The 15,996-nt window shown below is 47.8% G+C and overlaps 1 protein-coding gene across 1 annotated transcript in view; it reads right to left on the reverse strand.

The window, feature by feature from the left end:
* The window catches only part of ITGA11 (integrin subunit alpha 11), a 93,324-nt gene that overhangs the window by 60,522 nt on the left and 16,806 nt on the right, over positions 1 to 15,996 (reverse strand). The window contains exons 3-6 of the mRNA XM_063314319.1: positions 6,349 to 6,458; positions 5,730 to 5,821; positions 4,294 to 4,408; positions 1,096 to 1,223 (exon numbers count right to left, since the gene is read on the reverse strand). Of these exons, the coding sequence (XP_063170389.1) occupies positions 1,096 to 1,223; positions 4,294 to 4,408; positions 5,730 to 5,821; positions 6,349 to 6,458 (445 nt within the window). The remainder of the gene's footprint in view (positions 1 to 1,095; positions 1,224 to 4,293; positions 4,409 to 5,729; positions 5,822 to 6,348; positions 6,459 to 15,996) is intronic.

Consider the following 15,996-nt stretch of genomic DNA (forward strand, 5'->3'; position numbering starts at 1 on the left):
GTCCCCTTCTGTCACATTAACATTATAACTGGATGGCAATTTTTGAATGGTTCTTAGGGGCCCATCTTTTGCAGGTCACATTTGGCCTGGGATCTCTGTTGCACCATCCAGCTTCAAGGATAACGGGCAGTTTACCATGAAGTCCTGTATGTGTCTACTCAGAAATAAGCCCCACTGAGTTCATTCCACATAAATGTGTGGTTTCAGCAGCATTTAAAGGTTGTGTGTGCGAGTGTTGAACCTCAGTCAATTTAACAAAGCAGCACTGGAGCAAATTAAGCTCCATTCCTTTTGGACAAGCATCACACAGACATATGAAAAGGATGGACATTGTGGTCGGAGGGCATAACACTGCTGTTGTCATTTTGATGACAGCCGTCAGAGCTGCGGATGCCTATATGTAGATTACAGCTTAAACTTTGCAAACTATGTCTCGGATGCATAACAACCAGTTACAGATGACAAATCCATTTTTCTAGGGTTTTTTTCCACAGCAATCAACAGATGAGTGGTAATTTTCTCTTGTCTGACAAAAAAGTATTATTATTTTCATTGTGCAATGCTTTGGATTTAATGGCCAAAATATGCTTAGGAATGTGCAAACTTCTTAAAGCAGCTGTGCCTTTTCCTGGGTTCATATGGCAGCCCTCTGCAACGGCTGTGCAATGATTAGGAAAAGACATAGCTACTTTAAGGAGCTGCAGACAGGGGCTAATGACTGTGTCCTTCAAAGCACCTTTTGCCTTCAGATCCAAATGCAGTGCAGCCTACTATTTATGGCCTGGTGGTTTCCTAATAAAGTTAGCTGAAGTCATTTGAATATCAAATTCTAGCAAACTGAATCAAGGTTATAATGTCCAGCCAACACTGGCGATGTCTGCTCCAAAATATGACCATAAGTCAAAACCCTGCTCCTATGCGAGCAGCTCAGGACTTTTGTATTGAGGGACTGCTAATTATGCTTTTAAGAATAAACAATGCAGATTTATTCTTAAAGCAAAGGAGCAAGGGAGAGGTATATCAGCCAAGGAAAGCTATGAAATGAAGAGCAGGATATACTGATAAGAGCAAAATCACCCATACGTGTTTTCTCACCTGTATTTGGCCAGGTCCAATGTAAAATTTCTTCAAGATTTTTATCAGGAAATCTTGAACTTCTGCCCAGGGGTAGATGCTGTTGGATCCATCCAGTACAATAATTATATCCATGTATGTCTGGCATTCTGCAACCAGATAGGCAGAGATCATTAAGGGATATTGGCTACTAGCAAGAAGTGGAATAGGCTGCCAATTCCTTTCCCCTTGGAGCAAAGGAATCTTGATTCATAGGCCAACCTTTCCTTCTCCTACTTTGAAATCCCATCTCTCCAATTTTTCCTTGGGTCTGTTGTCTTTCTATTCTATGTTATTGAGGATACCTTGGAATACAGCAGTGCTCTGGTTTAACATTTAACAGCTCAGTTCTATGTCTGGCTACTCAAAGTCTCCTTGGATTTGATAGAGCTTCTTTCCAGGTAAGCGTGTCCACTAAAGGTGAGCAACTTTTCTTGAGCCAAGGGCCACGGTATGATCCGTCAGTGCTTGATGGACCATGCAAAAAACAGCATGGATTTAATTTAATTGAACTTACATAACTATAATTGATTGTTCCTCATGTTTAGAATTACAGTGGGGTGGCAGTTTTTGGAGGGCTGCTGGAGGTTGTACACAAAGCTTTTGGCAGCTACATGCAGCTCTGAGGCTTAAGAATACGCACCACTGGTGTATAAAGTAGGAATCGAACTCTGTTCAAAAGTATCCATTCCCTCTCTTCCAACTCTGAATGTATGTATATGCACACGCACCAGGGAACAAACATGTTAGTGCCTCGTCAAAGTACAATTCCCACATTTTATTGAAGGAAGCCATGACTCGTGAATTGGTTTAAGTTATAATGCAATACTGTACTTATCTAAGCTTACCATAAAACAGGCTTCCCAGCCTGAACACCTTATTGATATGTGGACCACAGCTCCCAGAATTTCCCAGTCGTTGTTGAGAATTCTGGGAATTAAAGTCCACACTTTAATTGGGTTGTGTGGTAAGCATAGGGTTACCAGATCAGGGCTGCAAAAATGTGGACAATTTCTAGATGGCAGCAAAGAGATCCAGAAAATTCTAAATGTGCAGAGCTGCAGCCCAGATCCAATAGCACTACAAAGCAATGCTATGCACAATTAGGGGCTCATGGTTTCAGTTTTCAAACTATGACACAACATGCCTAGTATCCATTCCAATATGCCATGCTATACCTTCACGCCATCTTAAGGTTGTATTTAGCTTAAAGACAATTTCAGATTGTCTCTGTTTAAAGTCATCTTTAGTTGTTCCAACTTTAAAGTAGGTTTTCACCGTTCGTATGACATTTGATGTAGCACTAGTTATGTGGTTCATACCTGGAGGGATGGAAGGTACTCCTTGCAGCCCTTCCCCTGATGTGCCAAGCAGGCGAACTCCCTCACTTCTCCCCCCTCCTCCTTTTGTCAGCCAAGCTATCTTTGGGACATGGATTTAGCTTTTTTCAAAAGACTTTTTTCAAATATAACCTCACATGTCCCAGCTGAATGCTGATGACCTGTCAGTTGGGCAACTCAACAGCTGGCTAAACCCATCATTCAAAGCACCTGGCTACACTACTTAGCCCTGTCCTCCTTGTTAAGGAGGACAGTTGTTGATTGGTTTTCCCACGAGCAGGTAACACTTGGTGGAAAGGGAAACCAAGCCAGGCGAATCTACCAACCATCTTCCAAAAGTTGGCCTACTCACTGGCTACTTTACTGAGGCAAAGAATAGGGCTTGGTGGTAAGGGCAACACAATCAATGCCAGCACATATTTCGGCCAGTATTTTAATGCGGCTACCAGCCTGTGCCTAGTTTGCATCATATCAGATGCTACTGTGGAAACTGCTTGTGAGCAATGCCCAGCTCAGTCTGTCAATTTGCCTCTCTTGGCCCTTCTTAGCAAGGGATGATGGGGGACATATTTTCTCTCCTTTTTTTGCACATTGAAGTTGAGCAAATCTAAAAGCCTGAAATAAACCTTTGGATTACAGTGGAACTGATCAGCTTTACTGCCTTGAATTAAAAGTATTTTTCTGTCTCACCATCCATCATTCCCTTCTTTCCCTATCCCACCCTAACAGGCCTCAGCTTTGAAAAAAAATGTCTGGATTCCCACCACTTCTGAAAGGTGCTGCCTTGCAGAACATGACAGAGGAGTGGTCTTACAGATTGATCTGAGGCATTAAAAGAGGAGACAGAATTAATCTCGCTCCACACAAAGCAGGGCGGGATTAAGGCCAATTGATGCCCTAAACACAGCCCAACAATGGTGCCCTCATTGCTTAACTGACCAGACACTAAGACTCAGTAAGTGCTGAAAACTAAAGTTGAGCATGGCAGTGAAAGAAGGGCATGATAGCGAGGGAAAAACTCAGTGGCGCCCCCTTCCCTTGGTGCCCTGAGCACTTGCTTATGTTGCTTAATCCAGGGCTGCCCCAAACATCGAAAGGGGGACATAAAAATGTGGGCCGTTTGAGGGCACTGCAGTAAATAGCCTCTCCCATTTGATCAAGAATTAGTCTTTTGAAATTCTCCAACTAATGTGTGGGCCTAGAAATAGGTGGAAGATTTATCTGAATTCTCTGAAGGGATAGGAGAAATTTTCCAGCTATTTTGTAAGAATCCCCACTTGGATATTACTGTAGAAATAATAAAGGCAGGAAATCCATCCATCCATCCATCCATCCATCCCCTTGGGGGACTTCTCTCAGATGCTTTCTCCTGGGATTGAATGGAAGGGTGGAGAGTCAGGGAGGCTGCAGCCCCCTGGAGAGAAGATGTAGCACGTAAGGCAGGATATTCACATAAACCACAATACTACAATAATTAAGCACAAGGACATCACACTAATTTTCTTTCCTCAGACTGAATGAGGATTGGTAGGAGAATTCTCTGCAGGACATTGCCAAGAACAATCTCTTGATCATTTGTTTTCTTTCATTTTGCTTCTTCATAGGAAAGTGCAGATCAAAAACATGTCTGTCTGGAAGAAGACAGTGTTTTTTCCCTCACTGCTGCCCATCAGGAAGCATTTTAATTACAGTCGGCACAAAATTCCCATTGGACAGGCTTCTTTTCAAGAACAAACTAATTTGTTTCCCCCGAGTGAAATGGTGATTCAAGACACTAAATCCCCATGCGGAGAGCAGGAGAGGGAGGGGGGAGGAAGACGTAGTAGGCTGGTCCTCATACTCTGGAGAGCTGGAGCCACTGACTTGGAGTATCTGAAGTTGGAGTTCACTCTGGAGCACATGCCTGTGGTGTAATAGGAACTTCCGCACTCATGAGACCAGAGAGGGCTGCAAGCCTGTCAGAAAGAAGGGAAAAAGTGAAATACTAGGAGAAGTTTTCAGGGGCTACTGTTTCAGCTGCCTGGGTGATTTCTGTGGAACTTGGGGCCTTTCGCCATGAGCATATTTCTGCTTGTGTTTGTCAAGGTGGAAGGAAATCAAAGTCAGCTACGCAAAACAGAGTCTCTGCATAGGCAGGTGGCTCTCTTGGCATGGCAAATTCCAGGCATGGTGGCAAATTGAATGATAGACGAGTGAAGCTGTAGCAACCACTAGGCACCAGACATTTAGGTGCCACCCAGAGTCACTGGTTTAAGATGGGCGGCAATACAAATTGAATAAATAAATAAATAAATTTGGTACCCTCCTAGTTCCCCACCTGCATGGTTTACATTTTTAAAAGATAATTTTAGTGTAAAAGCACAATGAAAAGGGAAGGTGGACACTGCAAAGTAAAAGCATCAGACTCAAGCATGATCTCTTATTTCTAAGAATGCCTTTGGCCTCCCATAGGCCCCAGGTGCATTTTCAGAAAATGGGGAGGGGCTGCATTCTAGAACTTTGTTTGAAGAGGTGCCCAGTGATCTGGAAAAAGGGTAGGGAGCATTTGGGGCACTTGGGAATGTGGCGAGATATTACCAGAGCACTTTGCCTTCTGGACGGCTGCATTAGAAGTGGCAGCTTATGTGAATGAGCAAGTCACCGGCCCCAGTTATGAGGGCTTCCATAACATGGTCTCAAACTTCTATATTTGCCCCTCTGTTCAAAATTTTGCCATCTGTGTGTCTTGACCATCAAGACATTTTGATATCTGAGGAGAGTCACAAATAAGTCCTCGCTTCTGATCTGCCTGTCAAGGAGCATAGTATAAATACCAAGGGAAATAACTTGAGGCAGAAAGTCCTAGCAACCTTTCTTCTGATCTTGGTCAATCAAACAGAATCATAATTTAAATCACAAGAATTTGCTGGATTTGCATGAAACCCAGAAACTGCAGTCTGAGGCAGCTGTCTCATTCTGCCTAATAGTAGAACTTAACTTAGTGAAGAGGAGCCAGCTATGGGGAGTTTATGGGATATTTATGCGTTAAATGTATTTTTAAATGACCTTCATCAGTGTCCTTGAAGTACTGATACAGAACCATATATGGATTGCACTCTAAATTGAAGTTGGCTGTATCATCAGTACTAGTGTTATTCTTTTTTTAAAAAAATTTGTATATGTCAATTAAAAACACTTCTCTTAAGTGAAGGTGTATGGTGGGCTCCTGGCCAGAAACCAGTGAAGCCAATTCCAGTGAAAAGGGTGTTTGTAAATCACCCACACATAATTTCTTACCAGAAAGCTGTTGTCTTTGGGGTTGGTAATTAAGCTGAGACCCAGGCGCATGTTATCCTTTCGTTCTGACACGTTGGAAAGAGTTACTCTTCCTTGGGAAAAAAGTGTCAGAGTCAAGATGTGCTGTTGGAAGAAGTGACAGCCCTTGCAGAGGTAAAGCATAGTATATCCTTCATCATGAACTTCACCACCACCACTACCACCATCACTGTCTTTTCTCCTTGACAGCTGTAACCTTTTCTCTCCATTGATCCTACATCTGGTTGACCAGGCACCTTCTATTCCAAAAGCTCTTGCACCTACAGATCCAGTTTCAGTTGAAATACTGCGAATTGTATGTCAGTAATACATGGAGTGTTAATATTACCCCTGTCCTGGGCTAAACCCAGGCTCTTCAGGTTGATAACTTCTCCCACTGACTTACAGGTTCTGCCCATCCATTTAAGGAACTTGATTCGGGGGTAAACGCTTAAAGAAGTAAGTTCACCTCACCAACTTTTAATAACAGACAATAAACATTATGTTTTGCATGTAAATATTTTTGTGCAGCTTCTAATAATTTCAGAGCAATACCCAGAGACACTACGCTCAGCCCTTCCACTCCACTCCACCGCTTTACCTAGATTGAGCTTGGAACACGTGCTGTTGGCCTTGCCATTCACTGAACACTTGTAGACATCTCCCGTTTTCTGGGGCCCATTGATCTCATATGGGGCGCCTACCACCAGCCTGGAAAATAAAACAAAATCTGCAAATGTTTGGCCTTTGGGGAACATGACATGAATTCAGGATAACAACTGAGGAATTGTCTCCACAAAACGCCTAGAAATGGTTTGCTCTGTCCCTGGCTGTCCCTCAGTGAGGCAAAGGTTGCGATTTGTTTTCTTGGGTCACCCTAGAGCCCCCTCCAAAGGCAGCAGTGCAGGAAGGTGGTGTGCTATTTCCCACCATTTGGGGGTGAGAAGCATACAAAAGTATTGTGTGAGCCTGAACGTAGACTTTACAAAGCTTAAAAGGAAAAGGGAAAACACCCCTTCCCAGAGAACTAGGGAGAGAAAACTGTCAGCTGTACCCACATGACCCTGACTTTTTTTTCTTCCTTGCATCCCCACCGTGGCCTGGTCTCCAATGAAAATGTTAAGTTCTGCTCCCAGCCACCAAAAGTTTGCCCATCCCTGTGCTAGGACAAAACAGAAAAAGCCACAACATGGCATGGCATATTTCATGAAACAGGCTACTGCATCATGTCCCCTTCTTGACCTGGCATCTGGATCCTGATACAGACCCATACATGCTCTCCAGGATCCTTTTAGATGATTGAGGCTGCTGGTTGGGAAATATTTGCCAACAGAAGTGCAGAGGAAATTGTTTCATGGCACCCAACCTCGTTCAGTGAACAAGCGGCTGCTCATCTGACTTCAGCAGCTCCCCACAGCAGCCGGGAACCATAAGGAAATCTAAACAAAGACTGATTCCTTTTGGAGCAGAAATGTTTTTCAAATCACCCGAATCAAATGCTGGCAGGAATCAGAATTCTGATTTTATGCTGGCTTATTTTAATGGAAGAAGAATTGCAGTGGAAAGTAAACAATAACACTTGGTATTATTTTTGAAAGCCAAATTTGTTATCTGCCCCTTTCCACAGGACCACTAGCGTTTCCCTGCCCCGCAAGCCCTCAGGTGCCGCCAGCAGAAATCCCAAGAGCCCAGAGGCAGGACAGGGGGAGCATTTGTGAATGTGGGAAACCATCTGACCCGAAGCTACAGAGGACTGCAGCCAATCTCTCTGGAGCAGCAGCTGAGCCAATTAACTTCTGGAGTTAATTGGCTGTTTGGCTCCACATCTAAAGACCATCAGAAGTCCACAGCACTGGAGGAGGGGGGCAAGAACTGCATGCAGAAGGCCCTGAACTAATGCATGTCCTTTTAGAAGGTGTCCCTGAGCCCTTACAGGAGCTTTCCCTTTCTAGCTCAGCAGGCAGCCACGCCCTGGAAACATGCAGGGGAAGTCACCTCACTGTGGAAATGGATCTGCGTCCCAGTCTGGAAGAGCCACTTAGACTCACAAACAGGTGAATGTGCCCGGAGTCATGGTATCTTGTTATCTGGATTAAAGTAAGCTGTGTTTTAAACTGGATTGAGTAGGGATAGGAATGTAGATGGAACTACTGGTTGTCTGGAAGACCCCCATGAATGCATATGTAAACATTCCTGACTCAGGATACTATTCCTTGCATTTAATCAAGCACAATATATTGCACCAAACTTTATGCTGTTATAAGTTTGTTAGTATTTAAAATACTCATTTTTTTTAAAAAAATTGATTAACACTCTCCTTCTTCTAGACAGTTTTAACGCAAGTCAGTTTTAATGCCATTCTTATATTTTACTGCACAACTTTTTGATTTGGTTTTGCAAAGAGTGAATCCAGATGTTTCAACAGGTCAGCTGCCATGCCTCATGAGAACTTCCCCTTGGAACCATAAATACTATTCAGATATCTGAGGCAACTCATCCCAGTATTCACCATTAAAATATCTGGGAAAATATTTCTGCAGGTGCCACGTTTTCATGCAATTCAGTGGTCACAAATCTAAACTTCAACCCATTAGGAAAAAAGAATCCCCACCCTCCAAGAAAAAAAAAGTGGCTTCCATTTGTTACAAGATTTTGCCACATTCATTATCTTGACTGATATGAGTTTTTGTTCCCTCTACATCTTTGAGCCTGAATGATACATAGCTTAGTGCTTTATATAGCTTTGAAACTGGGGCACATTTAGAATTAGGTGGGAGATTTTTCAACATGTTGTGGGAAGTGCTGATAACATTCTAGAAGCAACCACAGCATTTTGATGGGGATAGTCCTTCTATTATGTCTTGGAATGAAAGGCCCTGTCTGGAAGGAGCAGAAGACCCAGGGGTGGCTTTCAGTTACTGCTAACTGAAGAGATGTATTTTATCTCATTCCACTACATGAACTTCAATACTGCATTCCCTAAAAATCACATTCTTTAAGAACGTAAGAAATGCCCTGCTGGATCGGGTTTTTGGTCTATCAGAGAAGGGATGTCAGGGGGAGTCAGAAAGTCAAGATGGCAACTACAGCAGTGTGATTGAAATCTAGGGAAGGAGCTCAGTTAATAAAAAGAAAAATATGGAGCAGCAGATTGTGGAGACAGTAGAAGGAATGAAACAGCCTTGAAAAAAACTGAAGAAAACTCCTCCAGCTGACCTAACGAGTTGGCATGACTACCTTAGTCTTTAATGGGTCAAAAGTGGTCCTCCTCTGCAGTAAAGAAGGAATGTCGATATAAACTGCAGGTGTAAGGAACTTCTTCAAGAAGAAATGCTTATGCTTATGACATAACCTTGTTTAGCTATTTATTTATTCATTTTTATTATTCAAATTCCTATCACCACCCATCTCCCCCCAAAAAGGGGGACTCTTTACAAATAACATGAAAATTGGTTAAATGAATATGTATACCAGAAAACTATATATATATTGCTCTTGTTTTTATGCAAGGCCCTTTGTCCTTTCTGGAGACTTGCCTGATGGTTCTTTTTTTATGTAATAAAGATGCAACTCGTTAACTGTCATGAGCACCGTTGAGCTGATTGTGTCAGCACAACGGCACACATCACAATGCCAAGGAAGCAGGGGCAAGGGATTAAGAGATATGCAAGCAACACACAAAGGCAGGCAACAGACACCGGCAACAAAGTAACGACTCCAGCTCCAGATCCAATCAAGAAGATACATTGTTGCAAAGGGTGAAACCGACAATGCCTGAGCACAAGGCACGCCCGGAGCTGTCAATGGAAGCGCAGAAGATCATCGCCCGGCTTAAAGTCATCACCGGCCGGAGGAGAAAGATTAAGCAAGATGCCCGGGGCACCAGCAGGGGCCCCGCGACCCCTCACCCACCAGCAACGGGACATTTGGGGCTCGGGGTTTTACGCAACGGAGGGAAGGGGGAGCGCTGACCAGCGTGGGCTATTTAAATCCCGTACCGGCACGCTCCCTCCACTCTCAGCTTTTAACTAGGCATGCACTATACTTGAATAAACTCAGAACCTGATTTTTCCTAAATTGGCGTCTATGTCTTATTAAGTAGCAGGCAGAGCCTGACAGAAAGCTGAGAGTCACAAAACCCAACCTCACCAAGCCCCACCGGATGGAGACGAGCCACGGGAGGAACCAGACGGCGAGAGGCAGAAACAGGAGCAACGATGGAGCCGACAAACTGCACCCAAGACGGACGAGATGGTCAGCAGGTGGCGGAAGCGACCCGACGGTGGCCAGGGACAACATACCCCACCGGAGCCACGGACACCCTCCTCGCCCACCCCACTCTCCAGTCTCGGACCCAGCAAGAGGCAGAGGCGACCCCGCAACGGCTGGAGACAATGCACTCCACCAGAGCCATGGGCACCTTCCCGGCCCACACCACACCCCAGTTCTGGTCCTGGAGCTTCAGCCCAGGCGCAAGAAGCGCAGCGGAGGACGAAGTCGCAGAGCAATCACTCCGTTACTGGGCCGACGGGGTAGAACACCAGATAGAGCCACCCTACCCAAATTGGGAGCTCACCTACTCCGAAACACCGACCGGACCATTTCCAACAACATCGCGGCCAGCTGACAGGGACACGCAAGCCAGGCTCATAGCCATGGAAGCCCAACTACGGGACCTAGGAGCCCTGTTACAGTCCCTGATAACCAACGGACCCTACAAGACAATGCCAACGCAGGTACCCACCCCAAACCAGACCCCGAATGGGAGAGGGCACACCCACATGCAAGTCGCAGCGGCGAGTGCATCCACGCCGGCAGAGCCCACGAGCCAAAGCATGTGGAGGGGCAACCCACAGCACATGAGGTTCCCAAGGGACTTTTCAGTTACCTTCGACGGGAACCCCACGAAGCTGTCCTTCTTCGTCACCAACGCCAGAGAATACATGGCCCGCCACGGACACTACTTTGATTCAGAAGCTGAAAAAATCTCGGTGGTAGCCATCAAACTGCAAGACAGGGCGGCGGACTGGTACGTCCAGCTATACGAGTCCAAGTCCCCAGCCCTATCAAACTTCCATACTTTCCTTGCTGATTTGAAACACTATTTCGAAGACCCAATGGCAAAGGAGAGGGCGAAGTGCGCACTGCAAGCACTGAGACAGGGCAAAAGAACTGTAGCCGATTACACCCTGGAATTCAAAGCCCTTGCGGGCAAAATCACCGAGTGGTCAGAGGCCACCCTCACCGAAATGTTCAAAAGGGGACTCAACTGAGAAGTGCTCCAATGGGCACTTTACCGGGACGACCCAACCTCACTTCATGAATGGATCTGCCTCGCCGGCAAAGCGGAACACGCACACCGCACGTTCCTGCTGTCAACCGGAGACGACAAATCCCCATCCTACCCAAGAGGACCCCCCCGCACACGGGTCCAACCGGGCACGCGGACCAACAGTGGAGGTTCGCCCGCGCACCATGCGCAAAGTGCGGGAAAATGGGGCACAAGGGGCAGACTGCTTCGCAAACAGAGCACCGGACCGCACACCCTGACCCGCACCGAAAACGCCGCTCAAACCAGCGAACCCCCCCCCCCCCCGGCGACTGACAGGAGCTTTAGCAGCCCCAGATGAGGATGCGGACGCCTACCTCGCAGGGGATGACAGCGACACACTGGGACAACCGGCGGGAAACGCTCCCCACCTGCCCTAAAGCGCACTGCGGGACAGGTGGTGAAAAGGGGGCGCAACACACACAAGGAGAGCAATGAAAGTTCCGTCATAACAGCGAAGATCAGGCTCAGCTATGGCCCCAGAGCCACCATAGCATTAGTGGACTATGGGTGCTCCAAAAACCTGATTCACCCCGATATCATCACGAAGCTCAATCTGCCATGCCTCCCCCTCCCCAAACCACTGGCGTTCCACCAACTGGATGGCTCAACAGCGGGAGGGATACCAGCCATGCAACAGACCGGGACAGTCACCCTCACAATGGGCGCCCACATAGAACAAATAACCTTTGTGGTGACCAAATAGGGAAACCCATCATAGTGCTGGGCATCCCGTGGTTAGCAAACAACAACCCTCGCGTAGACTGGAGGACACGTACCATCCAATTCAGCGATGGCACATACCAAGCCCCAGCACCAGACATGATACCCACTCCGACAGTGGGGAGGGCTGAGGGGGTCGCCCAAGACACCGACCCAAACCCAGAAGGACTACCAGACCAATATGCCGACTTCGCAGACGTCTTCGGAGAAGAGGAGGCAGACCAGCTACCCCCCCATCGCAAGACGGACTGCACAATCGAGCTACTCCCAGACGTCCCCTTACCCAAACCAAAGATATACTCCATGACCCAAAAGGAGCTGGCAACCCTCCGAGAGTTCATTGACAAAAACCTGGCCAGGGGTTTTATAGAGCCAGTGAATTCGCCCGTCAGAGCGCCCGTCCTTTTCCAAGAAAAAAGGACGGCACCTTACGGCTCTGTACCAATTACCGGGGACTCAATGCCGCATCCTCCTCCAATAAATACCCACTGCCCCTCATAAAGGACATGCTCGCCCACCTGTCAACGGGCCGCGTGTTCTCCAAACTCGACCTCCGCGAGGCATACTATAGGATCCGAATCAAGGCGGGGGACAAGTGGAAAACAGCCTTCAACTGTCCCCTCGGTGCCTTTCAATACAAGGTACTGCCATTCTGGTTAGCAGGGGCCCCAGGGGTGTTCATGCAACTCATCAACGAGGTGCTACATGAACACCTATTTAAAGGGGTACTAGTGTACATAGACGATGTCCTCATTTACACGAGGACACAGGAAGAACACGAATGGCTGGTCAGACAAGTACTGGACAAATTAAGGGGGGCTAAACTCTACGCCAAACTGTCCAAGTGCGAGTTCCACAAATCGCGCTTGGACTACCTAGGGTACCGAATCTCCGGCAAAGGCGTGGAAATGGACCCCGCGAAAGTCCAGGCAGTTTTGAATTGGGAATGCCCATGCAATAGGCGCCAACTTCAAAGCTTCCTGGGATTCGCAAATTTCTACAGGTCCTTTGCCAGGGGGTTTGCGGAGATAGCCCTCCCCCTAACAGATCTACTCAAAACCAAAGGAGCTGGGGAAACATACAGAGTCAAGAACCCGGGGGCCGTGCTTAATTGGACCCCCGCATGTCAAGCAGCGTTTGACAAGCTGAAAGCGCTGTTCACAACGGAGCCAATCCTTGCACACCTGGACCCAGAACGGCCGTTCATAGTTCAAGCTGACGCGTCTGACTTCTCCCTGGGTGCCATACTGCTTCAAAAGGACCCCGCAGGAATCCTTAAGCCATGCGCCTACCTGTCAAAAAAATTCTCGAAGATGGAGAGGCGCTGGCACATATGGGAGAAGGAGGCGTTCGCGGTGAAAACGGTGCTGGAGACGTGGCGGCACCTACTTGAAGGGACCTCCCAACCGTTTGAGGTCTGGACAGACCACCGGAACCTCGAGGCCCTCTGGATGCCCAGACGCCTCAGCCCTAAGCAGGTCAGATGGGCTCATTTCTTCAGCCGGTTTAACTTCCATCTGAAGTTCATACCGGGCAAGAACTTCCTGGCAGACGCCCTCTCCCGACTGCCCCAAGATGAGGAGCCCATCCCAGATATGGTAGGGACCGTACTATCTGCCTCCCAGCTGGGGATGGCAGCGGCCACTCGGAGCAGCGCATGGAGACAGCCCACCCCCACGACACAAACGACGGCAAGCCAACCAGCTAACAGACGGCGCCGGCCGCAACTACCAGGGGGGATATGCGCAGACCTCACCGCCGCCCTCAAATCCGACCCCTGGGTCCTAGCCAACCCCAAAAAGGTGACAATGGAGCAAGACTTAGCATGGGGAGAAGGCAGACTGTACGTCCCGGACTCACAGCGCCAGGCGATCCTCAGCAGATCGCACGACAGCAAGCAGGCGGGACACTTCGGATTTTTAAAAACCTTGCACCTAACACGAAGGCAGTTCTGATGGCCCTCATTGAGACAGGACGTCAAGGCATACGTCGCATCCTGCCCGGTGTGTGCGATGGCCAAACGGCCACTGGGAAGACCCCAGGGACTGCTGCAAGCGGTGGCGGAGCCCTCTCGGCCATGGGAGGAGATCTCCATGGATTTTATAGTCGACCTACCACCCAGCCAAAAGAAAACAGCCATCTGGGTGGTGAAAGACTACTTCTCCAAACAGGCGCATTTTATTCCCTGTGCAGCAATCCCATCCGCCCAGCAACTGGCTAAACTCTTCCTCGTACATGTGTACAGGCTACACGGATGTCCTGTACGATTGGTGACTGACAGGGGCACACAATTCACCTCAAAGTTTTGGCGGGCTTTTTTAAAACTGATTGGGACAAGCCCTATCCACAGCCTGGCATCCCCAGATGGAGATCCTCAATGCCATGCTAGAACAATTCCTCTGCTCATACATCAATTACCACCAGGACGACTGGGTCGATCTTCCGTTCGCGGAGGTCGCCTACAATAACGCCATTCACACGAGCACGGGGAAAACCCTGTTCGAGGTGGTATCAGGTCACGAGTTCACCCCCATCCCAGAGCTGCCACAACCCCTGCCCCCCCCAGGCGCTGGTGACTGGGGACAGAAGATAGCAGAATCGTGGCCAGTGATCACAGCAGCGCTGAAAGAAGCACAGTCAGCCTACAAAGAACAAGCAGACAAGCACCGGCACCAGCAACCGACATTCCAGGTAGGAGATATGGTCTATCTCTCTACCAAATTCATAAAATCGCCCCAACCCTCGAAGAAACTGGGCCCAAAGTACATTGGGCCATTCCGGGTAACACAAATAGTTAACCCGGTCACAGTACGCCTAGAACTGCCGCACAATTTAAAGAGACTTCACCCAGTATTCCACTGTAGCCTTTTAAAGCCGGCAAGTACCTCCCGATGGCATCCCAACACGCCCCCACCCCCCCTGGTAATGATAGACGGCCAGCAACATTTTGAAGTGAAAAAAGTGCTCGACTTGCGCCGGCAGCGGGGCACCCTACACTACCTGGTGAAGTGGAAACACTTCCCCCACCCAGAATGGGTTGCTGCATGACACGTCAAAGCACCGGACCTAATTCGCGCGTTCCACACTGCTTACCCCGACAAACCCATGGGTTAACCATTCGGAAGGGGGGCAGTATGTCATGAGCACCGTTGAGCTGATTGTGTCGGCACAACGGCACACATAACAATACCAAGGAAGCAGGGGCAAGGGATTAAGAGATATGCAAGCAACACACAGACAGGCAACAGACACCGGCAACAAAGTAACGACTCCAGCTCCAGATCCAATCAAGAAGATACATTGTTGCAAAGGGTGAAACTGACAACGCCTGAGCACAAGGCACGCCCGGAGCTGTCAACGGAAGCGCAGAAGATCATCGCCCGGCTTAAAGTCATCACCGGCCGGAGGAGAAAGATTAAGCAAGATGCCCGGGGCACCAGCAGGGGCCCCGTGACCCCTCACCCACCGGCAACGGGACATTTGGGGCTCGGGGTTTTATGCAACGGAGGGAAGGGGGAGTGCTGACCGACGCGGGCTATTTAAATCCCGTACCGGCGTGCTCCCTCCACTCTCAGCTTTTAACTAGGCACGCACTATACTTGAATAAACTCAGAACCTGATTTTCCCTAAATTGGCGTCTATGTCTTATTAAGTAGCAGGCAGAGCCTGACATTAACTTTCTCCAGCTTGTTGATTGTTTCACTTGGGATATTTCCCCAACAAGCCTGGGCTTCAATCATACAGTCATCGTGGCCATCTGGATTTTTTTGAGCTTCTCTGCACAAGCCCTGCATCTGAGTCACAAAGTGGCCAAGAGATGCATTCAGGAAGTCACAAAAATGAGGAGGAGGCCGAAGTCATTCCCCAGGAGTATCAAGGCAAGGAGGGAACAAACAGCTACTGATATAGACCAATCCTCAGCCTCCCCTCAAGATATGGATAGACCTGACCCTGCTGGTCTTCCTCAAGGCCATAAAGACCCCAATTGGGTGGGGGGCTAATGGAGCTCTGATGTGGATGTAGGTCTAAATTTGCTATTGTTGTAAGAGTATTTAGGGGCCTTGACTGCTATTATTACTTTTTTTGTAATTTTTTAATGTTATGGATTGCAAATGTGCAATTTGTTTTTTGCCTAGAGTGCTTTGGTAGATGAGCAGCCATACAAATATATTAAACAAAGAGATAAATATTTCCCAG

The sequence above is a fragment of the Candoia aspera genome, chromosome 13 (assembly GCF_035149785.1).
Source record: "Candoia aspera isolate rCanAsp1 chromosome 13, rCanAsp1.hap2, whole genome shotgun sequence".
NCBI lineage: Eukaryota > Metazoa > Chordata > Lepidosauria > Squamata > Boidae > Candoia > Candoia aspera.